The sequence below is a fragment of the Macaca fascicularis genome, chromosome 13 (genome assembly GCF_037993035.2).
Source record: "Macaca fascicularis isolate 582-1 chromosome 13, T2T-MFA8v1.1".
In the NCBI taxonomy this organism is placed as follows: domain Eukaryota; kingdom Metazoa; phylum Chordata; class Mammalia; order Primates; family Cercopithecidae; genus Macaca; species Macaca fascicularis.
Genome location: NC_088387.1, coordinates 56830633 through 56857708, shown reverse-complemented (window position 1 = coordinate 56857708; position 27076 = coordinate 56830633). Strand labels below are relative to the sequence as shown.

The 27076-nt window shown below is 48.4% G+C and overlaps 1 protein-coding gene across 5 annotated transcripts in view; it reads left to right on the top strand.

Annotated features, from left to right (window-relative positions):
• Positions 1–27076, top strand: part of CEP68 (centrosomal protein 68) — a 30824-nt gene that overhangs the window by 552 nt on the left and 3196 nt on the right. For 2 of the 5 annotated variants that reach the window (XM_074011651.1, XM_015433588.3), the window contains exons 2-6: positions 12279–12432; positions 14336–15862; positions 17160–17282; positions 21104–21200; positions 26135–26308. In XM_074011651.1, the coding sequence (XP_073867752.1) occupies positions 12325–12432; positions 14336–15862; positions 17160–17282; positions 21104–21200; positions 26135–26304 (2025 nt within the window). In that variant the 5' untranslated portion in view covers positions 12279–12324 and the 3' untranslated portion in view covers positions 26305–26308. Of the gene's footprint in view, positions 1–12278; positions 12686–14335; positions 15863–17159; positions 17283–21103; positions 21201–26134; positions 26309–27076 lie in introns of all 5 variants that reach the window. The other 3 variants (XM_065527025.1, XM_065527024.1, XM_074011652.1) reach the window with 2 other exon arrangements.

The following is a 27076-nucleotide window of genomic DNA, read 5'->3' as shown; positions in this document are numbered from 1 at the left end:
CAGTCGGGACTAGTGCAGCGCGGGCCTTTCCCTCTCGAAAGATGGAGACCAGTGATGTCTTCTTATCACCGTGGATGCTGCAGCGCCCAGATGCGGAGCGAAAAAATCTAGATGTCTCTTTTTTTTTTTGCCTCGGAGAGCTACCCTTTCTAACTGTCATCACTAGAACAGTTCTCAGCAGCCTGGGGACGAATGTCCAAAACCTGTTCCAGCCCTTGATGATTAGTAGTTTGGGTTTAGTGTATTGTTTGTAACAAAAATGAGCGGAAACCTGCCAGGACAGATTGGACCTCCCTGGGAATTCATCAGGACCACGAAGGGAGGTAGCATTTGTAAATAATCTAACAGTCCTCAGATCTAGGGTATGGAGAATGTTGTGTTAAAGTGTGTGACAAAGGGTGTTGAGTCAGTTTGCTTTGGGTTTAGTTGAAAGATCTAGAAGTCACCACTTTTTACTTTGTTCACTCCATTCCCCTTTCCCACCCTCTGTTGAGTCAATTCTGGCCCACTTAGAAAACAAAACAACAACGACAAAAAAAACAAGGAATTCAGTTTAAGCTCTTTTGCAAAGCTTTCGAAGGCACTTACTCACCCTGCGACTGATAACTCCTCCCTGTTCAGGGCTACCTTCTCCGACCTCTATTTTTACACATCACACTGTATTGCGGTTTCCCCAGCCCCTAGCACAATGCTTGGAACATAAAAGGCACTCAATGATGGAAGGAAGCCAAAAGGAAACAAAGTCAGCATGGTAGCCCAAAGGTGACACAACAGAAATATTTATTTAACTTCTTGAGCTAGTTATTCTTACAGGTTAGGAAGGCAGCTAAGCTCAGGCTTTCTAAGTCAAACAGACTTTAGCTCTGCCATGTTACTAACTCTGATTAAGTTTGTTTGTTTGTTTGTTTGTTTTAATGGTGATGGGGTTCTTGCCATGTTGTCCAGGCTGGTCTTAAACTCCTAGGCTCAAGCAATCCTCCTGCCTCTGCCTCCCAGAGTGCTGGGATTACAGGCATGTCATTAAGTTATTTAACTTCTCTGTGTCTTGGTTTCCTCATCCTGAAAATGGGAATAGTAATAGTACCTATGTGATGGGTTATGAGGATTAAATAAGATATTAATGTAAAGTGCCTACCATAGTTCCTGGCACAAAGAAAATGATCTGTAGCTGTTAGCTGTTAGCAGTTGTTAGGAGAAAAATAAATGGATACTTGAATACACTCACTAATATGAAATATCTGTATAGTACTTGACCTTTCAGGATCTCTCTGCTTTTTGGTCCTTATCCGATCCCTTTTTTTGAGACAGGGTCTGACTCCATCACCCAGGCTGGAGTGCAGTGTCATGATCTCAACTCACTGTGACCTCAGCCTCCTGGAGTCAAGAGTCCCTCTCACCTCAGCCTCCCAAGTAGCTGGGATCACAGGTGCACATCACCACGCCCAGCTAATTTTCTATTTTGTTGTAGAGATGATGTCTCTCTATATTGCCCAGGCTGGTTTGAACTCCTGGGCTCAAGCGATTACAGGCATGAGCCACGGTGCCTGGCCCGTTATCTGATGGCGGATTTTTTTCTTTTTTTGAGAGGGAGTTTCACTCTTCTTGGCCAGGCTAGAGTGCGGTGGCACAATCTCAGCTCACTGCAACCTCCTCCTCCCGAGTTCGAGCAGTTCTCCTGCCTCAGCCTGCCAAGTAGCTGGGGTTACAGGCGCCCACCACCATGTCCCGCTAATTTTTGTATTTTTTGTAGAGACAGGGTTTCGCCATGTTGACCAGCCTGGTCTTGAACCCCTGACCTCAGGTGATCCGCCCACCTCAGCCGCCCAAAGTGCTGGAATTACAGGCATGAGCCACCGTGCCCAGCCTGATGGCTGATTTTTAAACATCTCTTTAGCCTTTGCTGATTCTCTTTCCACAGTGAAAGTATTCCATAGAATATTATCTGTTTATGTGTCTGGAGTCTCACCACCAGCTAAAGATTGATTCGGTGCCAAATAGCAGTTTGGCCAAGAGTTACAGTTGTACCTGATACACTCTTAATGGGGTCTGGTACCTGAAATGGTCATGTAAAATCAGAGGAGCCAAATAGATTGGGTCCTCGTATGGCTGACAGAAAATCTTTACATGGTTGATCCATCCAGATAGAAGCAGAGCTTATGGAGGTGGACTCTCCTTATAACTTAAATTTGTTCTCATGAAGAAACTACTGTCTTTAATGTTGTTCACAAACATTGTGAAAAGCCCAAGAAGTGTTCCTGTTGGCTTTAGACCTGTCTGCCAGCTAGAGGTGTCAGATACAACCCTTGGGGGACACTGCGTCACTTCCAGGTTTTCCTGTACCACTTTCTGGTTACAGGAAACAGGTTAAGTTGCACATTTCCTTGTAGCTGTAAGCTCCCTTGGCATACCAGTTTATCTTAAATTATTTCCAGTTTCCAGAACAAATACCTTTCCCCTTCTCACCTGTAACTGGCACAGGAGAATTTCAGGTCTGTGATTCTGTTTTTAACATAGCCACCGTGAATCTCAAATTCTTTCTAGGGAATATTATTATTTCTGAGGACTCCCTTCCAGCTGTGGTACTCTATAATTAGCCATTAAAAACCTGCCACAAGGTGTAAGCCTTTTCTAATGTCCTTTTGCAGAGGCCTTGAAGACAAGGACCGTAAATTTTCTTGTGTGTAACTGGCATATAGGCACCCAAGGAATGGTTTTAAAGCTATTTTAGTTGTTCCTTCTCAGGGTGCTGAAACAGCCTTACTTACCAACCCAGTGCTTCTGAAACATTGTGCTTACCAAGTTATCTGGAGATACTGCTAAACTGCAGGTTCTCATTCCAAGGTTCTGGGGTAGGACCTGAGAATCTGCATTCCCTACAAGCTCTGAGGTAATGCAGATGCTGTTGGTGCTGGATCACACTTTGATAGTGAAGTACTAACCCGAGTATCTACATTTGCTTTGTAGAAGTATTGGGTAAATGGGTTTTATTTTCTTATGGTATTGGAATAAAATCTTGGCTTTAGGAGCTTTTTTCTATTTTTTGTTTTAACAATTTATCTTGTTCAAAAAAAAACTATTCGAGGAATTGTTCCAAGATACTTTGATATAACAGGATTTTTAATAAAAGCAATTGAGGCACATGGAGTGAAAAAAAAAAAATAGGAGAAAGTCAAGGGAGAGATTAGCACAAAAAGGCAAGTACCTCTCTGTCCTATGCATTTTACTCAAGTGAGATTGTGTATTTGGCCCTGAGCTTTGTAGCAGCCAAAGCAGAGGGAAATTTTTTTTTTATCAGTTTTGCCAGTACTTACAAAGTGAAAATGTCTGCTGAGTGGAGACAGCTGTTTCTGTTATTGAGGCCAGAGAATTCTCCCATGGGTTCTCCAAAGAGAATGCTATGGTACAGTGAGTGGCATTCTAAATAGTATCTCTTGAGAGAATCGGTAAGATTCTTCTCAGTCTTCATACATGTAGCCTGATGACCTCACAAAAAAAGTGTCAGGACCGGGCACCGTGGCCCATGCCTGTTATCCCAGCACTTTGGGAGGCCAAGGAGGGAGAATGGCTTGAGTTCAGGAGTTTGAGACCAGCCTGGGCAGCATAGCGAGGCCTTGTCTCTTACAAAAATAATAAATGGAAAAATAAAAACTGTCAGTATAGTAAAAGCAGTGGTCTGTGGAAATGCACCCATGTGGTTCAGGTACAGCCTCTTCTGACAGTGATTTTTCTTATAAGGAAGGTGTTTTTCTGCTTTGCTCTTTGGTGGGAAAAAAGGTGCAGTTGATTGACATATTCAAACCTCGGCATCCTTGTACATTGAGCTTTGTTACACACAGACACTCTGCTGACTGCTGAGGAGGCCAGAGAACTTGGAGTTGAGGGGAGGAGTAACTGGGACTCAGTCAAGCTCCTTGTAGATGTGACTTACATTTCTTTAAAGGCTATCTAGGCTGGGCGCAGTGGCTCACGCCTGTAATCCCAACATTTTGGGAGGCCGAGGCAGGAGGATCACATGAGGTCAGGAGTTCGAGACCAGCCTGGCCAACATGGTGAAACCCTGTCTCTACTAAAAATACAAAAATTAGCCAGGCGTGGTGGTGGGTGCCTGTAATCCCAACTACTCAGGAGACTGAGGCAGGAGAATTGCTTGAACCTAGGAGGTAGAGGGTCCAGTGAGATAGCGCCACTGCACTCTAGCCTGGGCAACAAAGCAAGACTCCATCGCAAATTTAAAAAAAAAAAAAAAGCCATCTGAAGACTTTGCCCTGTAAGTGAGAAGACTGGCCTTGCTGGGAGGCTGTCTGGTGGCCCTGGTCAGTCAGCCAACAGATAAGTGAGTGAGAAGGTGAGAGAACAGACAGCCAAGCAGCCTGGCCCACAGCCCTCCCTACCACATTGATCTAGAGGGACCCACTGGCTCCTCCTAGGCCCTTGGGAGACTCCTTCTGTTCTTTTGACTCTAAGCAAAACTTCCAGAAGCAGCCCTGGGAAGAAAAGAACGGGCTCGTGGTGCCTGAGGATCCTGGGGATGGCCTCAGCCCATGGCCAAGCCACAGCACACACAGTTTACCCTCTGTAGCTTTGAGTCTTTTCTTCATTTTCACTTTACTTTGGTTTTATCTGCAGAGAAGGGGTACAAAGTGCTCAGAGTGACCTACCTCACAGTGGAAGACAAGGCTGGTATGGGGGACTGTGGGGCTCCAGGGGGACTTCTCGGCAGGGCAGGAGCAGGTGGAAATGGCAGTTGCTCTTTGCTGCTGGCCTCCCAGTCTCAGACCTCCAGCCACAGTTTTTCTGGCACCCACACCACCCTGAAGCAGGCCTCAGTCACCTCTTGTGACTGGCCCCTTTGTTGGCTTCTGCTACGTGTCTTTACCTCCTTTTCTGCTGCCTCCCACGCCACTTGGCCTCTGCCTTTAAGCTCCTTTATTCCATAAATCTAGTTCCCCTGGAGTTCTTCCAGCAACCTCTGCTGGGTCCTGCCTTCTGTTTCCTTGTGGACAGTTTCATGTTATTGGAGAAAGAGCAGCATGGATAGCCTCTTTGTCTAGTTCTGTGGGCAGGTTCTGCCACTGTGTGTTCATAGCAATTATCAATTATACCTGTGGCCTCCTGTGAAAACAAGTGTCGAGGTTTTGACCCTGAACTCATAGGGCTTGCTCAGTCTGACAACACCTGGCCTCTGTAGCTGGCACAGGTGACTGTGTGCTCAGGTACAGAGACAAGCCCTTGCCAGGACAGAGCTCCCAGGGCAAAGTTGGTATAATTAGATTGTTCTAAAAGGAGCTCACGACTTAAAAGAGTTCTGGCCATGCGTGGTAGCTCCCGCCTGTAATCCCAACACTGTGGGAGGCCAAGGCCGGCGGGTCATTTGAGGTGAGGAGTTCAAGACTAGCCTGGCCAACATGGTGAAACCCCGTATCTACTAAAAATAGAAAAATTAGCAGGGCATGGTGGCATGTGCCTGTAGTCCCAGCTGCTTGGGAGGCTAAGCCAGGAGAATTGCTTGAACCCACGAGGCAGAGGTTGCAGTGAGCCAAGGTCTCACTGCTGCACTCCAGCCTAGGCGACAGAGTGAGAGTCCATCTACAAAAAAAAAAAAAAAGAGGCCAGGCATGGTGGCTCATATCTGTAAACCCAGCACCTTGGGAGGCCTAGGCGGGTGGATTGCCTGAGCTCAGGAGTTCGAGACGAGCCCTGGCAACATGTCGAAACCCTGTCCGTACTAAAGATACAAAAAATGAGCCAGGCATGGTGGTGCATGCCTGTAATCCCAGCGATTCAGGAGGCTGAGGCACGAGAATCCCTTGAACCTGGGAGGCAGAGGTTGCAGTAAGCTGCAATTGTGCCACTGCACTACAGCCTGGGCGACAGAGCGAGACTCTATCTCAAAAAAAAAAAAAAAAAAAAAAAAAGGTCCTGCCGGAGGTCTTTTTTTGTTCAAAGGCTTGCTCTCTAGTTGATCATTCATCTGTTTGAGGGGTTTAGTCAAGAGCAAGAGCAGAGCCTCGCCCCTCCCACAGTTCCCAGTCCTCCTCTCTCCATCCTGGACAGAAGTGAGTGGGAGGAAGCCCGGCAGCTGTGACAGGAGTGTCCTAGGGTGATGCAGCATATACCAAGAAGGGTCAGATGTCCAGGCTTAGAGTTTGTGTTACCACATGCATGATTTGTGGGCGTATTTTTACTGTAGGGTGAGAGTAAGCCAAGCCTACATCACTCCTAATTATATCTGGTGGATCATACAGCCTCTTCAGGTTCTGGAAACTAGAGTTTTAATAGCGAAGTCCAGATGGTCCCTAGAATATCCTGAAGCTTATGTGCCTTGTCTCTTGGTTTGGACAAAGGACAAGGCAGTTCTGGTGTGTACAGACCTTTCTCAGAGGAGAGGGTTGAGTTCATTGTGCTCTGATGCCTCCTGTCATTCAGTCCAACCTCCTGGCACTTTCTTCATTTGGGAGGAGACTGGGGCCTGTGCCCCATCATGGAGCTACTAGCCTCCAGAACACTGTAAAATGTGTGATCCGAGAACAGGAGGCCCCACATTAGGAGATTGTTTAAAGCTGATGACCTGGGAGACACTGTGGGTCCAACACAACAAGTGCTGTTCACCAGTCTGAGAAGGATAAGCTGTCTCTTATTAAAAGTTCCAAACCGGGCCGGGCGCGGTGGCTCAAGCCTGTAATCCCAGCACTTTGGGAGGCCGAGACGGGCGGATCACGAGGTCAGGAGATCGAGACCATCCTGGCTAACATGGTGAAACCCCGTCTCTACTAAAAAATACAAAAAAAAAACTAGCCAGGCGAGGTGGCGGGCGCCTGTAGTCCCGGCTACTCGGGAGGCTGAGGCAGGAGAATGGCGTAAACCCGGGAGGCGGAGCTTGCAGTGAGCTGAGATCCGGCCACTGCACTCCAGCCTGGGCGACAGAGCGAGACTCCGTCTCAAAAAAAAAAAAAAAAAAAGAGTTCCAAACCGAATCTGTCCCCTCCATCCCTACCCCAGAGGGTTAGAAGTAATGATATGTAAAATCTTGAATCTATGGAAATGAAGACCAGACCTTGCAGTGTTAACGGATGGCCACCTGGCAGATGCAGACAGAGTTGAGTCCTAGGAATCCAAAACTTGTGCGTTTATCATAGCCTGGGCCAGTGTTTTCTTCAGCATGATTGCTGTTTTAAAAGTGGTTTGTCTTCAGTCATTAATTCAGGAAGTTTTCCCCGATTATATTTATCCCAACTGATTTCTCCCTTTCGTTGCATTTTGGTAACATTTCATAGACAGTTTTGAATGCATTATAGATTAGTTTTCATTTTTTTTCACACGTGTCTGTCTTGGTTCTCATAATAAACTTGTATAGTACAGGGGGAAAAGCATGATTTGTCAGGCAGATTAATAAAATTAGGAAGGGACTGTTTATCCAGTCTGAGAGAGTAACTACCTTCATTCCGTCGTTATAGACGCACCATTTCCATGAGCATCATTGAATTTCAGACCTTCTTACCTGGTTGCTGAAGGGGCTTTGGCCACACCACTAACCTAGTTTAGATTTGTGTGTATCCTTGTAAGTTACTTAGGGATGTCAAATGAATAGTTTGTAATAGCTCACCACTCCCCATCTCTCCAAGATAAATAGATACCTCCTTTTTTTTGAATAATGAGGTCCAGACAAGATAAATAAAAACTACATCATCAAAACAAAGGGATAATTTGTTTGCACCCCTCCTTTGCCCCACCATCATCTTCTTCCAGCACCCTGTCTCAAGACCGCACCCTTTAGTGAGGGGTGTGGGGATCTCTGGCCATTGAGAGTTTTTAGAAATGGAGCAAGAAGTAGCATTTGGGAATTATGGGCTATACCCGGCCTTCACCCTGTTTTTTCCAGCTCAAGGGCTCAGCGTGTTCCCCTAGTTGTGAAAACACACCTTGCCTGTAAACATCTTCATGTGCAGTTTCTTAAAGAGCCACCAGGTGAGGATGTGGCTCCATAAGATCTCTGTCGCAGCAAGACTTGTCACTCTTCTCATTGTCCCTCCACCAGTCTTCTCCCTCTTCTGCTTTGTGGCTTAACTGTTTGATCACTTATTCCCCACTTGGTTCATAAACAGCTTAGGCTCTGGAGTTGGGCAGTCCTGGACTTGTCTTGCTCAGATCCTTCATTTCCCCATCTGTGACATGAGGATTAAAGACCCTGGGTCCCGTGGGAACTGGCCCTCACATGTGCTGGTGGAGTGTAGAGTGATACCACTCAGCAGAGGGCCACTCGGCAGTGTGTGCCAAAAGCATGCCCCTGGGCACCCTTCGCCTCAGCAGCTCTACTTCTGCAATTTGTGCTGAGGATGTGCCAGCACATATGTGTGTGCATAGTGACTCATCATAGCATTGTTTGGACTAGCAAAAAGGACTAGAAATAACCCAGATGTCCACTAATAAGGGACTGGTGAAATAAACTAGTGCGTCCTTGCTCCAGAATACAGCGCTGGGCAGTAATGAAAAGGAAAGAGGAAGCTCTCTGTGTACAATAAGTCCTCACTTGATGTCATCAGTAGGTTTTTGGAAACCGTGACTCTGCCACTTGAAAGGACATATGAAGAAACCAATTTTACCATAGTCTAATTGATATAAATAAGAGTTAAGCTCCTATGGCATATTTCTGGTTATGAAAGCATCATCAAACTTCTAAATAAACTGTAAAGCACTTCTAAATTAAATATTGAAATAAATGTGAGCTGTACATACATTTATGAAAGATGAATAAAAACAAGTAAGATGAGCCAGGCGTGGTGGCTCGTGCCTGTAATCCCTGCACTTTGGGAGGCCAACTAGGGCGGATCATTTGAGGTCAGGAGTTCCAGATCAGCCTGGCCATCATGGTGAAACCCCATCTCTACTAAAAATACAAAAATTAGTCAGGCATGGTGGTGAGTGTCTGTAGTCCCAGCTACTCAGAAGGCTGAGGCAGGAGAATGGCTTGAAGCCAGGGGACAGAGGTTGCAGTGAGCCAAGATCGCGCCACTGCACTTCAGCCTGGGTGACAAACCGAGACTTCATCTTAAAAAAAAAAAAAAAACAAGGTTATGATTTACCTGCTTACTCAAATGGGTTCAAGGTCGCAGGTGGCTGGAGCCTGTCCCAGCAGCTGAGGGTGTAAGGAGGGAACCAGTCATGGGCAGGACGTCATCCCATGGCAGGGTGCACTCACTCATATACCACCAACTCAGACCAGGACCATGTAGTCAGCCCCATTCACCTAAGTATATATTTTTGGGATGTGGAAGGAAACCTGAGTATCCAGATAAACTGGATATCATCCAAGCAGACATGGGGAGAATGTGTACACTCCATACAGACAATGACCTCAGCCAGGAATCAGGGTTTCTTCTCATCAGTGATATAATGAGAAGACATTGGACCGACTGGGCAGTGTGGCTTATGCCTGTAATCCCAGCACTTTGGGAGGCTGAGGCGGGTGGATCACAAGGTCAGAAGTTCAAGACCAGCCTGGCCAAGATGGTGAAACCCCATCTCTATTAAAAATACAAATATTGGCCAGGTGCAGTGGCTCACCCCTGTAATCCCAGCACTTTGGGAGACTGAGGCAGGTGGATCACAAGGTCAGAAGTTCAAGACCAGCCTGGCCAAGATGGTGAAACCCCATCTCTACTAAAAATAGAAAAATTAGCCAGGTGTGGTGGCGGGCACCTGTAATCCCAGCTACTCGGGAGGCTGAGGCAAGAGAATTGCTTGAACCCAGGAGGCAGAGGTTGCAGTGAGCTGAGATTGCACCACTGCACACCAGCCTGGGAGACAGAGTGAGACTCGAGGTCTCAAAAAAAAGATATTGGACCAAGTGATGTTACTGAAGGACCTGCTGTATTGCTTAGGAATGATCCCCTAGACGTTTTTTGTAGAGAAAAGAAAAGCAACGTTCTGAATAGTATGACCCATACAGTTTGCTACTTTTATATTTTAAAAAAGTGAGGGAAGGATAAGTCTGGTGCAGTGGTTCATGCCTGTAATCCCAGCACTTTGGGAGGTGGGTGGATATCCCGAGGTCAGAAGTTCAAGACCAGCCTGGCTAACATGGTGAAACCCTGTCTCTGCTAAAAATACAAAAAAATTAGCCAGGCATGGTGGCACACGCCTGTAGTCCCAGCTACCGGGAGGCTGAGGTAGGAGAATCGCTTGAATCCGGGAGGTGGAGGTTGCAGTGAGCCAAGATCACGCCACTGAACTCTAGCCTGGGTGACAGAGCAAGACTCAGTCTCCAGGGAAAAAAAAAAAAAAGGGAGGGAAGGATGAAATAGTATTTGCATCAGGAAACAAGAGTCATACACAAAACTAGTGAGGCTGGTTCCCTGTTTTTGTGGGAGTATCTAGTAGTAAATATTTTGTTTGATTTATATTTAAAAATGTGCTGCTTTTTCTCCTGTTTGGCTCCTTTGTCCTTCCTTATAAGGTGGCCTGTTACACTGATTCTGTTGATGCCTCCCCATGACACTAATGACAATAGCCAACACTTAGTGTCCATACCATGCCAGGCACTGTCATAGATGCTCTGCCTGCCCCGGCTCATTTTAGCAAAGGAGTGGGGGACGAGGGCGGAGAGAGACTTATATCTATTGTGCATTTTACATTTGAGCTGTATATTACCACTCAAAAATAATTGTTTTTCTGATTAGTTCCTGCCCCACCTGGTGGTTGTGGGAATTAGACGAGAGTCCATGCGAAGGGCATGCTCTCCTCCATGGTCACCTCTGAATCAGGCTGGAGCCTGGCATTCTCCATCAGGCAGGGTAGGGAAGGGGCCTCTTGGATCCCAGTGCGATGAGGCCTCAGTGTGTGCAGTGACCATCTAGGTGGTATTTCCCAGTGTGCGAGCTAAGTAGGATGAGCCCGCAGCCACAGCCACTCCCGCCTTTGCAGGCTGTCCACCAGCATCTCCTCTTACCATCTTTTTGCTTCCTGTCTGAGGAAACAAGGCCATTTCTGCCCACACTTAAGCTTTGAGATTGACCCAGTGCACTCCAGGTAGCTGCCGACATCCTGGGCATTCACGGTTCCGTCACCTCCCCTTCCATGTCCTCCCAGCGTTAGTCTTCCTCCTGTTGGCCTTTTGGCCCCCTGCCCCATCCCGCCAGGGCTCCCAGCACCAGCTCTTGCTGGCATGCTTAGGCTGAGGGTGGTGTCCCTCTGTTGTTCCTGAACCTCTTTGTATTGGAATGGTCCTGTTTGCAGATTCAGCTCCCAAATCATCATCCTTCCCTGAGTGCTCTGCCTATGCTCCCTCGCCTACTTGCCTGCCGCCTGGCTCTCACTCTCATGTACATACATGCCGTGTTACACTTACCCTACCACTGTTAGCCACCAGCTTTCCACAGCTTCCCTCCGTCATCAGGTACAGCATAGCCCAGGCCAGCCTGAGGAGAGTTGCTGGTCTTTCTCTTTGGTCACTGGCCATCCTTGGAACAAGAAGCCCTTACCTGTTCCACAGCCTGGATGTGGTTTCTGTGCTTTGAGAGGGTTGTAGCCTGGGCAACATGGTGAAACCCCGTCTCTACAAAAAATGCAAAAATTAGCCAGGCGTGGTGACCTGTGCCTTTAGTCCCAGCTACTCAGGAGGCTGAGGTGGGAGGATCATCTGAGCCCGGGGAGGTTGAGGCTGCAGTGAGCTGAGATCACACCACTGCACTCTAGCCTGGGTAACAGAGTAAGACCCTGTCTCGAAAAAAAGAAAAAAGAGGGTCCTGCCTCCTCTGCCAGGCAGAGCCAAGCATCTTGGGGGGCATTCTTCCAGTGCCCAGCTGAGGCCTGGGCATGGCCTGACTTGCTGTTCTCTAGGATAGAACAGTCAGAGCCAGGCTTGAGTTGCTTGCTGAGGGGACCGTTAGGACAACAGAACCACTGTGGGCCTGTGCACAGGAAGGGTCCCACCAGGACTCTTTTCCAGTGGGGTTGGGCTAAAAGGGCAAAAAGGTGACTTAGGCAGGACCCCAGCCTTGATTGGACTTTGGACCTGTGTTGACCCTCCTGGGTGTCTGCTGGTGGGGATGGCACCATCCACTATGAAAGCAGAGGGGAAAATGGTGTGCTTCTGTGTCCCCTTTGGAAAGGTCTGGGGCCAGGGAAAAGCCGGAACTCAGTGCTCCTCTGAGGAAGTAGTCATCATTTGTATCCTTTTTCCTTTGGCCAAAAATATGTTTGCCTTAATTGTTAAAAAACAAGGCTTCCTGAACACAGATGCAGAAGATTTATATTTTTCTCTCCCCTCCCCTGTTTTGTAGGAAGCTGAAGTCTTCAGCAGAACCCTGACCTAGGTAGGGAGTCTCAATGGCCCTGGGTGAAGAAAAGGCAGAAGCGGAAGCATCTGAAGACACAAAGGCCCAGTCTTATGGGAGAGGGAACTGCGGGGAGCGGGAACTGGACCCCCCAGGGCCTGTGAGTGGGGAGCAGCCCCCACACCTGGACGCTGAGGGAGGGCTCATCTCCCCTGTATGGGGGGCAGAAGGGATACCTGCCCCTGCTTGCTGGATTGGGACTGACCCTGGCGGCCTCTCTAGAGCCCACCAGCCACAGGCCAGTGACGCCAGCAGAGAGCCCGTAGCTGAGAGGTCTGAGCCTGCACTCGGTGGCCTGCCTCCTACCACCATGGGGTCTGGAGACCTTCTGCTCTCTGGGGAAAGCCAGGTAGGTACTAAGGCAAGACTGTAGGTGGACCCGTTGCTGTCCTTTGGGAGTTTGTTCTAGGATTTCCTCACCATCTCGCATCCTTTCCTGGCCACTGTGCGGGGTGAGGAATTAGAGGGGCCTGAGTATGATGATTTCTGTTTTGTGGGTTCAGCTGGAGAGCTGGGCCTCAGGACCAGCCGGGGGGACTGTCCACGGTATCTCCTGTTCCTCAAGAGTGACTGGTGACTTTTTGAGGACCAGGGATTGTATGGCCAAGAGGCTGTGGCCCAGAGGTGTAGGCCAGGGGAATTCTGGCAAGGGGAGCCCTGTACTGTTTCTGACTTGGTGATCTAAAGGCTTTAGGGGTACCCTGAAGAGACTTGGGAAAGGTGTGTCCAGGGCTTTGGGTTCCTGGGGCCTCTGAACTAAATCCTCTTCAGACCCAAGGGACATGTCAGAACCTTGGAGCCCTGTAGTAGGCAGCACTGTCCCTGGTGAAGGAGAATTCTTTGGGCTTCTCTGACTGCCAGGCAGCTTCTCCTAGTGGGAGTCACATGGGGCAGGGAATCCTACAGGTTCTGTGACTGCAGGCAAATCACCAGATCTTTTAGGCCCTCAGCATCATTGGGAGGTGACCTGAATGATCTGTTCTGCCCAGCTCTTACATTCTTTTCTGTTCTGCTTGCCAAGGCCTTTCCTGGGAATGGCTTTGATCTTCTCGGTGTCATTGTAGCCTTGGCTGCTGCACGGTCCCCTTGTGGAGCTGCATCCTGTGAGGAGGTTCTGAGAGGGACTGGGAGAGAACAGAGGCTGGGCCCCACCTGCCTGGGAGCAAGGGGCGGTGGGAGGCTCTGGCACCTGTGAGTCAGAGATTCAGTGAGGCAGGAAGCGAATAATAAACAGACACAGAAATGGCCTTTCACGAGGATGAGTCTGGTGCATATTATTAGAATTCCTGTTGTTTGTTAAGCTCTTATCATGTGCTTTGCGCACATGGGTGTATTTAATCCTTACCTTCTGAGGAGCTGGTGCCATGAGGGGAGGAGAGTGAGGCTCGAAGTCACACATTTGGAAGGTGGCAAAGTCAGGGGCTGGCCTCAGGTTTGTCTAGCTCCAAAACCCATGTTTGGAGCAACGCTGTGCTGTCCTGCTTCCCTCGGGGTTGAGTTCTTCATCAAGCAGATAAAAATCCAGTGAAGAAGCGGAGATGAACCAGTCATTCTGCTAGTGTTCAGTTACCACTGGCTTGTGAACTGAGCAGGGTGGGGCCTGGGGCGACCTCCTGGGTTTGGACGTGTCCTGTTAGCGACAGAATGACTGAGGGTTTCGTCTGCCAGGAGATGCTTCTCAGAGGTACGGGACTGTATTCCAGCTTCAGCATGACAGAGCTGTCCGAGTTCTGCTCGCTCACACCCTGGATACCGGCGGAGGAAGAACCTTGGAGGGGACTGGAGATGGGAGTCAGGTCACCTTGCTTCCCAGGCAGGCAGGGTCTCAGTGCTCCTGCTGGCAGTGCACACTGCCTGGTTCTTGCCTCAGGCAGCAGACTTTTCATTTTAAGATCTTTCCTAAATACTGTCTAGACCCGCAAGGAAACTCCTGGGTTGTCATCTAAGAAAGAAATTGGGTTTGATTTTCACCCAAGTGCTTTTTGTCCCTTTGATCATTGCAGGTAGAGAAGACCAAGCTTTCTGCCTCCGAGGAGCTCCCTCAGACTTTGAGCCTTCCCAGAACAACTGTTTGCTCAGGACATGATGCTGATACCGAAGATGATCCATCCCTAGTGGATTTGCCCCAGGCACTGGACCTCAGCCAGCAGCCTCACAGCTCAGGTCTCTCTTGCCTGTCGCAGTGGAAGTCCGTGCTGAGTCCAGGTTCCGCAGCTCCTCAGCCTTCCGTCTGCAGCATCTCTGCTTCCTCCACAGGCAGCAGTCTCCAGGGTCACCAAGAGAAGGCGGAGCCTCGTGGTGGTCCTCTGGCCAAGGTCTCCTCCTCCCTGGAGCTGGTCGTCCCCCAGGAACCCTCCTCTGTGGTGGGGCTAGGACCTCGGCCCCAGTGGTCACCACAGCCTGTGTTCTCTGGGGGTGATGCTTCTGGGCTAGGCAGGAGACGCCTGTCCTTCCAGGCTGAATATTGGGCCTGTGTGCTGCCAGATTCCCTGCCTCCATCACCCGACCGCCACTCCCCTCTCTGGAACCCAAATAAAGAGTATGAAGATCTGCTTGACTATACTTACCCACTGAGGCCCAGGCCTCAGCTTCCAAAGCACCTTGATAGCCGTGTGCCGGCCGACCCTGTCCCGCAGGACTCGGGGGTAGACCTGGATAGCTTCTCTGTCTCTCCGGCAAGCACCCTCAAATCACCTACTAATGTCTCCCCCAACTGCCCAACAGCGGAGGCCACTGCCCTTCCATTTTCTGGGCCCAGAGAGCCAAGCCTTAAGCAGTGGCCCTCTGGAGTACCCCAGAAACAGGGTGGCATGGGCTTGGCATCTTGGAGCCAACTTGCATCTACCCCCAGAGCCCCAGGCAGTAGGGATACTCCTTGGGAGCGCAGAGAGCCAGCCCTGAGGGGCGCGAAGGACCGGCTGGCTGCAGGCAAGCACCTTGATATGGGCTCTCCTCAGCTAAGGACACAGGACAGAGGGTGGCCCTTGCCCAGTCCAGAGAGGGAGAAGAGGACCAGCCAGAGTGCCCGGCGCCCTACCTGCACAGAGTCTAGGTGGAAATCAGAAGAGGAAGTGGAAAGTGACGACGAGTATCTTGCCCTGCCCGCTCGGCTAACACAGGTTTCTAGCCTGGTTTCGTATCTAGGATCCATTTCTACCTTGGTTACCCTGCCCACTGGGGATATTAAAGGGCAGAGCCCCCTGGAAGTGTCAGACAGTGATGGGCCAGCTTCCCTCCCTTCAAGCTCCAGCCAAAGCCAGCTGCCTCCTGGAGCTGCCCTCCGAGGATCTGGGGATCCTGAGGGCCAGAACCCCTGTTTCCTGCGCTCCTTCGTCCGTGCCCAGGACTCTGCAGGGGAAGGCAGTCTGGGGAGCAGCCAGGCCCTCGGGGTCTCCTCTGGACTGCTGAAAACACGCCCCTCCTTGCCAGCTAGATTGGAGCGGTGGCCATTCTCAGACCTAGATGCTGAAGGGCAGCTTCCCAGGAAAGGAGGAGAACAGGGAAAAGAATCACTGGTGCAATGTGTGAAGGTAATGACACTCAACATTAGGAGGCTTTGTGTACAGGTGTCTTGTCTCTTCCCCCAATCCACTAACATCATAATAAAACATGTTCATGTTGACCAGGCACTTTTTATGTGCCAGGCATTGTGCTGTACCTTATCTTATTCAGTCCTCACAACTTTTACCAGGTAAGCACTGTTCTCATTTTACCTTTTGGAGAAAAGAGCAGAGAGAGGTTAGGTAACCTGCCCACTTAACAATTAGCAAGGGCTTGAGCCAGGAATCAGACCCAGGTAGACTGTTTGTAGAGTCTGAGCTCTTACTACCCTTGGCTACTTCGTAACTCAGAGGTATTCTGAACAAAAAGGGTTCCGTGCATAGGGGCCTTTAGGAAACACCGGGCTAAACAAAGGTAAGTGGCTTTCTTGACTGCAGGACTTCTCAGAGCTTCATTTGCCAAAGTGGTGTAAGTGCAAAGTTAGGGGCATTGGATGTACTGTTTTCTAGACTTTGTGGCCACTGGACCGTCTTTTGTGGACCAACTATCTTAATATCTGGAGGTATAAGGAACACTGCGTGGAACAGGGTTATCGGTGTCAGGCATCTGAATTTGAAACATGGCACGGCTGTCTTTGGAATGTCGGCTCAGTCTCTGTGAGTTTGCTTGTTTGTAAAATGTGGAGCCCTGCCTTCTTGGGATGTTGTGTGCATTAAATAATTCATGTTGAGGGCTTTGGTGCATTCCCAGACCCGTGTTGAAGGTTCGGGAATGTGCCTGTCCAGGAACATGTCCTAGCGCTTGAGAAGGACTCTCACCTTCCAGGGAGGTGACGTGATTATTTTGTGAGGTAGGTAGGACATGTTATCATGGACCGTTCTTTACCAATAAAAGATTGAGATGCCATGAGGTGAAGTTGTTCTTGGGTATAGCTTCAGGTTAGTCATGATTTTAGTCATTTATTTTGCATTCACTTTTCCAGAGAAACATGGACGTATCTGGCTCCAAGATGCTGATTCTAGTTAGTAATGGTGCTGATCCAATAATTGGTTTCCATGGCAGGCACACCTTTTCTGGGCTGCTCCATTCCCACCTGCAAGGCTGGGTTTTCTCATCCTGTCATTTTTGGTGTCACACCAGGCTGTGGTTTTCATTGCTCTGGCAGAGGGAGGTCTAGAGTCGTGGAGTGGGGACAGGTGAGCAAGGAGAAGAGAGGAGACTAAAGGTGCAGTCTGTCTCCAAGTCCTCCTGATATTTTTAGCCTTTTGATAACATGAATGGCTGTTCGATCAGTAACACCATATGTCCTTTTATTTGTCTCTGCAGACATTTTGCTGTCAACTGGAAGAGCTGATCCGCTGGCTGTATAATGTTGCAGATGTTACTGACCACGGGATTGCAGCCAGGTCCAATCTTACAAGTCTCAAGTCTTCTCTGCAACTTTACCGGGTAATATACGGTCCTGGCTCTGGCTTATTCCCTCACAAGAGTGGTGACTAAATTACTCGATTACAAAGTAAAATCTCAAATAACCAATGTCTGGTATGTTATAGCTCAGTTGACTATTATACCTGAAATCTAATTAGAGCTTCACATTCTTAAAGCGGAACGCTTTGTAAAATACATGAATTATTTCCCAGGCCAAATAGAGCTTGAAGATACAATATATTTATCTCAAATCAAAAATGCTTTAGGTATTGGGCTGGCAGGTGCAGTGGGACAAGTCTCTTATCCCAGCTACTCTGGAAGCTGAGGCAGGAAGATTGCTTGGGCCCAGGAGTTCAAGTAAAGCCTGAGCAACATAGCAAGACCCGCCCCCCCCAATCTCAAAAAAAGTTTTTTCTTAATTAAAAGTAAAAACAAGGCCGGGCGCGGTGGCTCAAGCCTGTAATCCCAGCACTTTGGGAGGCCGAGATGGGCGGATCACAAGGTCAGGAGATCGAGACCATCCTGGCTAACATGGTGAAACCCCGTCTCTACTAAAAATACAAAAAACTAGCCGGGCGAGGTGGCGGGCGCCTGTAGTCCCAGCTACTCGGGAGGCTGAGGCAGGAGAATGGCGTAAACCCGGGAAGCGGAGCTTGCAGTGAGCTGAGATCCAGCCACTGCACTCCAGCCTGGGCGACAGAGCGAGACTCCGTCTCAAAAAAAATAAATAAATAAATAAATAAATAAAATAAAAGTAAAAACAAAAATACTTTAGGGTGATTTGCAATATAATTTTCCAAATGTCTCAGGGATTATAAGGACAGACTTGCACTATTATGACGCCTCTAGTTATGTGTGGCTATTGAAGTTAAAGACTCCAATTTTTTTATTTGCACTAGCCGCATTCTGTGTGCTCAACCGTCACATTTGTCCAGTGGCTACCACGTTAAACAGTGCAGATATAGAATACTTCCATCATCACATAAAGTCCTATTGGACTGCACCGCTATTTAAAGATCTGAGCTGAAATTGTACTGACTCCAGAATCTACAATAGGGCATTTTGATGGTATTTAAACAGAAATCTAGGCCAGGCACCTTGGCTTACACTGTTAATCCCAGCACTTTGGGATGCTGAGGCTGGAGGATCGCTTGAGCCCAGGAGTTCCAGACCAGCCTGGGCAATATAGCGAGACCTCATCTCTACCAAAAAAAAAAAAAAAAAAAACATATAAAAATTAGCTGAGTGTGGTGGCATGCACTAGCAGGAGGATGACTGGAACCCGGCAGGCAGAGGCTGCAGTGAGCCAAGACCACACCACTGCACTGCAGCTTGGGCCACAGACTGAGACCGTCTCAAAAAACAAACAAAAACTCTGACTTCAGTTTGTGTGTGTGTGTATGTATTTGGGTTTGGTTTTAGTTTTGTTTCTTTATCATTAAGATTTTGTTATTTTGAAAATACTAATGTGGATTTCTGTTAACTTGGTCCTAGATTTAGGATGACTGCATCCCAGTTTGTGCCTGTTGTTCTGGCATAATAATAGGTGCCCTTTCAGTCTCAGAAGTGTCCTGAACTGGAGGATAAATTATATAGTTGTCATCCCTAAATCTAACGTTAACCTTGGCTGAACATCCTGCCTTCTAGCATATGTGGTTGGCTGCACCTTTCTAATCTCTTCATGAAGCAGCAGAGGGATATCCATGGTCTGAGCCTGAGGCTAGTCTGGAAGGAGTTTTCTAAAACAATTCTTTGAATTCCTACAACCTTATAACCTGACCATATCTTCAGCAGCAGAGGGCGTGATTTACATGTGCATGGGCCAGGGCTGAGCTGACTCTGGGCCTTCCTGGGACGTACTCCAGCTAGAGGGCGGGAGCGGCTTTGTTTTCCAGCTTCGGGCCAACTAAAGTTTAGGGAGGAGCCTGGCTTGACCTGGGCAGGGTGGGCCAGCTGCTCCACCCTGGTGGGAATACTGTTTCCTGCAGTGTGGAGAGGTTGCTTTGAGTTCCTCACTTTGAGGAACTCCACAATGAGTTCCTCTCCACACTGCAGGAAATAGCATTCCCACTAGGGTGGAGTGAGCTTGAGGAAGGAGAGAAAGGCTGGCTCCAGGGGAGTCAGACTCCACGTGCAGACTCCACATGCATGCACACAGCTGTGCAGGGCCCAGGACCAGTACCACTACAGGGAGAGGAAGCTGCCTTGGTAGACCTAGGTTAGTGGCCTTTCCTGGCTTGTCAGAGCAGGGGCAAACAGAATAATTCCATCCCTCCATCTTATCCCTCTTCCCAGCCTTCTGTCCCTCAGCTTCCAAGCTAGACAGAAACAACCAGCTTGCTTTGTAGGTAGAGCTGAGATTTGAGCTGGGAGTCACTCCTGCAGGTCAGTGAGGCATAGGCCTCTTGTGTCACCCATACAGCTGTCACAAAGGGGGACTGTATTGCCAGCCCCTTCCCCGCACAGAATTGTGCATGGCTCATGCGTATGTTTGTGCTACCTTGACTCCTGCTTGGATTAAGACCTAGTATAAGTGAGCGTGTGTGTGTGTGTGTGTGTGTGTGTGTGTGTGTGTGTTCACATATTTTAACTGTGACTCATTTTCTCATATACTTGTATTTCGTCTTAACACGGGGGTTGCAGCAGCACATAAACCACACTAGCAGAGAATAAAATAATAAGTATAGGTATCAGGGTAAAGGAAAACTAAAGACAGTAAAATAGTAAATCCAAGGGTAAAACTATCACTTCAAAATGGTAAAACGCCAAGTTCTGGCTGGGCCCAGTGGCTCATACCTGTAATCCCAGTACTTTGGGAGACTGAGGCAGGTGGATTGCTTGAGTTCAGGGGTTTGAGACCAGCCTGGGCAAAATAGTGAGACCCTGTCTCTATTTCTGTTAAAAATTTAAAAATTTATAAAAATCAGTCAGCAGGTTCTACACCCTGTACTAAAGGTGGTCATGGATTTGACTTTACTTTTTTTTTTCTCTTTTTTTTTTTTGAGACAGAGTCTCTCCCTTATTGCCCAGGCTGGAGTGCAATGGCATGATCTCGGCTCACCGCAACCTCCAGGTTCAAGCGATTCTCCTGCCTCAGCCTCCCGAGTAGCTGGGATTATAGGCATGCACCACCACACCCGGCTAATTTTTGTATTTTTAGTAGAGACGAGGTTTCTCTATGTTGGTCAGGGTGGTCTTGAACTCCCGACCTCAGGTGATCCACCCGCCTTGGCCTCCCAGAGTGCTGGGATTACAGGTGTGAGTCACTGCACCTGGCCAACTTTACACTTCTTAACTGCTAAAGGAACATCAAGAACACCAGCTTGGTAGCCAAGAGGGGAAATCAAATGAGTTGCTTGGGAAACTCACAGCTTCCCAGATGTTGAGGTAGTTACCCTTGTGGTGTGCATAGAGCGAGAACATGGAGGGAGGACCAGAGGTAGAGGCAGTGGCTCTCTGCGGTCAGTTTAATGGCAGATCTCTTGTGGTCCATTAGAATGAAATAAATTCTGAGACTCCCATAGCCCTGAATTAAAAGAGAACCCCATGAGGTGAGGGCGTTGGAAGAAGACCCTAACTCCAAGCTGTGAGCCAGCCTCTGTCAGGGAAGACGCTTCTGAAGTCAAACTAAACAGGAAAAACTACTGACTCTATTTACCTGGGTTCAAAGAAGCTGAAGTTAAACTGTTGCACTGTTACTTGGGGAATTCTGCAGACCTAGTGGGGTGACTCTTCCACATTAGAGGGGAATAAGGCTACCCTGCATGCTGTGCTTTTCAAATAACTTTTACAAAACAATAGTAACGATGCTTCTTCCTTTTCTTCTTCTGGTACGCCTTAAGCAATTTAAGAAAGATATCGATGAACATCAGTCTCTGACGGAGAGTGTCTTACAGAAGGGGGAGATTCTTCTTCAGTGCCTGCTGGAGAACACCCCAGGTGAGATGCTTAAGGTTTGGGATTTAGCCAGAGCTTAATCCTTGTCAGCAGGAGGCCGAGGGACCGCACTATCCCTGGTAAGGAGCCGGTACCGCAAGAGCCCCTGCCCACACCCAACTGCCTGAGATGCCCCATGCCCCACCGTCTGCCAGCTCCACGCGTCGCTGCCCATCACTGCCCCTGCACACCTGCTTAGAGGCAGTCATGGTCATAAAACCAAACTAATTAGAAATTAGGTATTGAGCCTGCAAGAATGACGCTGTCGCCGGGCGCGGTGGCTCAAGCCTGTAATCCCAGCACTTTGGGAGGCCGAGACGGGCGGATCACGAGGTCAGGAGATCTAGACCATCCTGGCTAACACAGTGAAACCCCGTCTCTACTAAAAAATATAAAAAACTAGCCGGGCGAGGTGGCGGGCGCCTGTAGTCCCAGCTACTCGGGAGGCTGAGGCAGGAGAATGGCGTAGACCCGGGAGGCGGAGCTTGCAGTGAGCTGAGATCCGGCCACTGCACTCCAGCCTGGGCGACAGAGCAAGACTCCGTCTCCAAAAAAAAAAAAAAAAAGAATGACGCTGTCTTTTGCTTCTCTTTTTGTATTTTTCTGGTGGTAGTCTGGGTAGGAATCCTAGTTTTAATCCACCAGCCCTTAGTTTGCGGCCAGGGTATTCAGTGGGTATCCCTCCGGTTCCCCACCTTACCTAGCCCAGGTTGAATTCCTCTCTGACTATCTGCTTTGTGTCCTACTTTGGGGAAATGTTTGTTTCAGAAAAGGATTGTATTGCTCAAAAGTATCTGAGGACAGTCAGTCTGTCCTCAGGGAACAGACTGAATAAAGAACTGATAAGAGGGGACAGGGTGGCAGTAGTGTGCAAACCAAGCTTTTTTTGTTTTGTTTTGTTTTGCTTTTGAGATGGAGTTTCGCTCTTGTTTCACAGGCTGGAGTGCACTGGTGCCATCTTGGCTCATGGCAACCTCCGCCTCCCGGATTCAAGTGATTCTCCTGCCTCAGCCTCCTGAGTAGCTGGAATTATAGGCATGCACCACCACGCCCGGCTAATTTTGTATTTTTAGTAGAGACGGGGTTTCTCCATGTTGGTCAGGCTGGGCTCGAACTCCCGATCTCAGGTGATTCGCCTCCCTCAGCTTCTTAAAGTGCTGGGATTACAGGTGTGAGCCACTGCACCCGGCCCATTTTGTAGGATGGGTTCCCCATTTAGGAAAGTGAAAATCACAGACCTCAGGCATATATCTAAGCATGCTGGTGCCAAGGATATACAGTTCTTATTGTCTTTACAGGACGAGGGCATGGGGGATGGGGATGTGATAGGGAGGATGAGCTAAGAGAATGGTAGGGTAAAGCCTTGAACTGATGGCAGCCCCTAATTTCCTGCAAGAGTGTAAATCAAATGCTGACAGAGCCTGCCTATATTATGCCTCATTTTATGTTTTTTGAGTGAGATGGGATTTATACTGGAATCCAACCGCAGAAGCAAAGCTGGGCAGGTCCCACGGACTTGAGAGGCAGTGAGGAGGCGCTTTCCTGACCAGCATGGTGGGCAGATACATACCATGGAGAAGCATATACAGCAGGATTTCTCAGTCTTGGTGCTTTTGCCATATTGGCCGTGTGATTTTGTGGGGGGTTGTCTTATGCATTGCAGGATGTTTAGCAGCACCCCGGCCCCACTAGATACCAGTAAATCCATTTCCCCCACAGTTGTGAAGACCCAAAATGTTTCTACACATTGCTAAGTGTACCCTGGGAAGAAAAATCTCTAGGGTTAACAGGCATCAGTGGACAGGGACCACTGAACGGTTTTCAGCAGGTAATTGATTCTCTAATGTGAATTATGTGAGCTCTTTGCAATCCCCTGCCCTTTTAAGGCCTTTATTTTGGGTCTTCTGGCATTTTCACTAGGGTTCTTAGATTTTTTGGGGGGCAGAAATTCCATGTGCAAGGCTCCTTTGCTGCATGTAAATTTACACCAGCATTTTACTGAAGCAGTTGGCACATCAGTGTTCTCCATTTAATTGCAGCCCTGTGAGGTGGACAGAGTTGTAGATTTGCCTCAGGCCACAGAAGAAGTGGCAGCCTGGCAGAGCCCCTGGGCACTGGCTTTCTGCAGCTTCCCAGCGTCTGGAGGTGCAGAGGCCTGAGCATCTCCTCTCTTCACGAAGGCCGCGTGTAAAAGTAGGCCTCTAGACTGGGCGTGGTGGCTCACACCTCTAATCCCAGCACTTTGGGAGGCTGAGGTGGGCGGATCACCTGAGATCGGGAGTTCAAGACCAGCCTGACCAACATGGAGAAACCCCGTCTCTACTAAAAATACAAAATTAGCTGGGCGTGGTGGCACATGTCTGTAATCCCAGTTACTTGGGAGGCCGAGGAAGGTGAATCGCTTGAACCCGGGAGGTGGAGGTTACAGTAAGCCGAGATTGCGCCGCTGCACTCCAGCCTGGGCAACAAGCTAAACTCCTTTTCAAAAAAAAAAAAAAAAAGTAGGCCTCTTAAAAGCTTCAGGTTTTTTGACCTTCACTTTAAAATCCATTTAATAATACTTTTCTGTGCTTAGTCCCACTTTGCTCTTCTCTCAAAGAGATCTAGAGGTTTTTTTACTGGCTTTGGGGTTTTCTTTGGTTTTCAGATATGTATCCAGACTCTTTCAGATTGACACATAGCCCTTCCCCATCCATCTGCTTGAAATAATCAGGAATGTGGCTCTTTCCCCCTTGAGACTTCAGTGTCTCTCTCCAGCGGGTGCAAAACTTTTCTTCCACCAGGAGCACGCTGTCAAAGTCCACAGAGCCAGCAGACAAACATGTTTATTCCAGTCCTTCCCAACTTCTTTTATTTGGCCCCAACCAAACATTCTAACAGTCTAAATAAAAGTTCAAAAGCATCCGTGCGCGGTGGCTCACCCCTGTAATCTCAACACTTTGGGAGGCCAAAGTGGGCAGATCACCTGAGGTCAGGAGTTTGAGACCAGCCTGGCCAACATGGCGAAACCCCATCTCTACTAAAAGTACAAAAATTAGCCAGGCATGGTGACGGGCACCTGTAATCCCAGCTACTCAGGAGGCTGAGGCAGGAGAATCGCTTAAACCCGGGAAGCAGAGGTTGCAGTGAGCTGAGATCATGTCACTGTATTCCAGCCTGGGTGACAAGAGTAAGACTCCATCTCAAAATAAATAAATAAATAAAAGTTAAAAAACAAAGGTCCCTGAACCAATAGAGGTTTCTGTGACATCGCACAAGAAGACTGGGCAAAGGTCTCATGAGACTGGAGGGGTTAGCCAGCTGCGGTGGCTCATGCCTGTAATCCCAGCACTTTGGGAGGCCAAGGTGGGTTGATCACCTGAGGTCAGGAGTTCGAGACCAGGCTGGCCAACATGACAAAACCCCGTCTCTACTAAAAATACAAAAATTAGCCAGACGTGGTGGTGGATGCCAGTAATTCCAACTACTCAGGAAATGAGGCAAGAGAATCGCTTGAACCTGGGAGGCGGAGGTTGTAGTGAGCCAAGATCGCGCCACTGCACTCCAGCCTGGGTGACAGAGTGAGACTCCGTCTCAAAAAAAAAAAAAAAAAAAAAAAAAAAGAGGGGTAGAACCCAGCCCAGCCACCCTTACAGCCAAGCTTTACCGTGCGCTCTGACTGCAGTCCTCTGCCACACTTCGCCAACTCTTTTTGTGGACAGCACTTTGCCCTGATGACACCGCATCGATGTGGCTTCACTAGGCAAAGATCTTGATACAGCCAGCCTGTGTTCCTTCTCCTTCCACCCGTCCAGTCAGCATTGTCTGCAGATAGGCAGCTTCCCCTTTCCTTTCCTCTACTGACAGATGTTACAGCTGTGGCAGGAAACTAGGGAGAGTATTAGCACAGCTGATAAAGGCGCAGGAAACTACGACAGCCTTTGTGCTTAACAAAAATAAATTTTTGAAAAGAGAAAAAAGCCTGCTGTGTGTGATACACTCTGACCCTAGCCCATCCCTTCCTCACATGAACACTGTGGGAATGAATCTTCCTTAGCCTGCTCTCAGGTCATTTTTTTGTTTTGTTTTGTTTTGTTTTGTTTTTGAGACAGAGTTTCACCCTTGTTGCCCAGGCTGGAGTACAATGGCACAATCTTGGCTCACTGCAACCTCTGCCTCCTGGGTTCAAGCGATTCTCCTGACTCAGCCTCCCGAGTAGCTGGGATTACAGGCATGCGCCACCACGCCTGGCTAATTTTGTATTTTTAGGAGAGACGGGGTTTTTTCTATGTTGGTCAGGCTGGTCTCAAACTCCCGACCTCAGGCGATCCACCCACCTTGGCCTCCCAAAGTGTTGGGATTACAGGCATGAGCCACCACGCCTGGCCAGGTCATTTTCTTTTTCAGTCTGTTCACTGGGGCCCTACAAAAAAGGGGTCTCAAGCACTCCCAAATCTATTACCAGACCACCCACGTGAAGTAACATTCCTCCCAGCCAGTAGAAACTGATAGACCTGGTAGCAGGGGTAAGCATCTGAACCTTGGCATGTCGCTTTATTTCATTTAAGCCTTATGCCCAACAGGATCTGGATGTGCCCTTATAGAGATACCTGTCTTACCTCTAAAGTCAGGTAATACCAGCCATCAGAGAACCATGTCTCTGTGCCCCTCTGTAAATTATGCAATTTCAAAGTGAAGTCAGTGAATTCTTTTCTCAGCTTTAATCAGAAGTTAACAACATAGGTTCTCCAGTGCAACAGAAGTCCCTGGAGAATCCTTGTTGTAGGAATTATGTTGTAGGAATCCTTGTTGTAGGCCTTTAAAAAGGCCATTCAGAAACTACTGCCAGGTCCTACTTTGTGCAAAATACTATACCCTGTATGTTCTTTTGAAAATGCTAAGGACAACACTTGCGTGGGTTTTGTATCTAGTTTAATTTCTTTGAACCTCATTGTTAGTTTTAGAGGATGTCCTTGGGAGGATCGCAAAGCAGTCTGGTGAGCTGGAGAGCCACGCAGATCGCCTGTATGACTCTATCTTGGCCTCTGTGGACACGCTTGCTGGCTGCACCCTTATCCCTGACAAAAAGCGCATGGCGGCAATGGAGCACCCATGTGAAGGCGTTTAACCTGGTGAGTAGAGGAACTCAAGAAAATTTGCCCACCAACCCTGCTATAACAGTTGGCCACTACTTAGAAGCTTGTTAAGCCAAGAACTATTATTGAAACAAATGAGATACTGGAAGAAGAAAGCCAATGTTACTAAAAAAGGAGTTGCTGGTTTTCCTATGTAATGGTAGGCTCACTGTGGTACGTTCCATTACTGTTCACCCCTGCTGCCTGCTGAGGATGAGGGTGCCTCTGTGCTGCCATTTCTGTGGCACTTTCTTCACCGTCAACCCTGCCATCCCAAGACAAGAGCAGCAAAACTTAGCTATATACCTACTTTATTTCTGCACAGGTATACTTTTCCAGTATGGGGCCATGACCTGGCCGCCCCTGTTCTGCAGGATCTTCTCCCCAGCTCATTTGGTACTCCAAGCATCTCTGACAGCACCAAGTGCCCAGAGAAACCCAGGGTTACTCATAACTTTGCATCACCACTCCCCTGCCCTGCACAAAGGGTCTCCATATATCTCCCATACCACTCCCTTCCAAGAAGGCTAGGGGGATGAAGGGGTTAAGACACCTTGGAGACTTAACAGGTAGTACAACTTTCTTTTGCTCCCTTGAGAAAGTCAAACAGAATGACAGAAAAGGAGCTAGGAGAGCACGGGTGGGTGTGTCCACCAGAGTTGCTACTGCCAATGCTTTTCATAATTCCGCAATTGGACTGTACTTTCTCTGAAACATCCTCTCCTACAACAAAATGTGTGTGGTGTTTAATTCGTAGATTTTCTA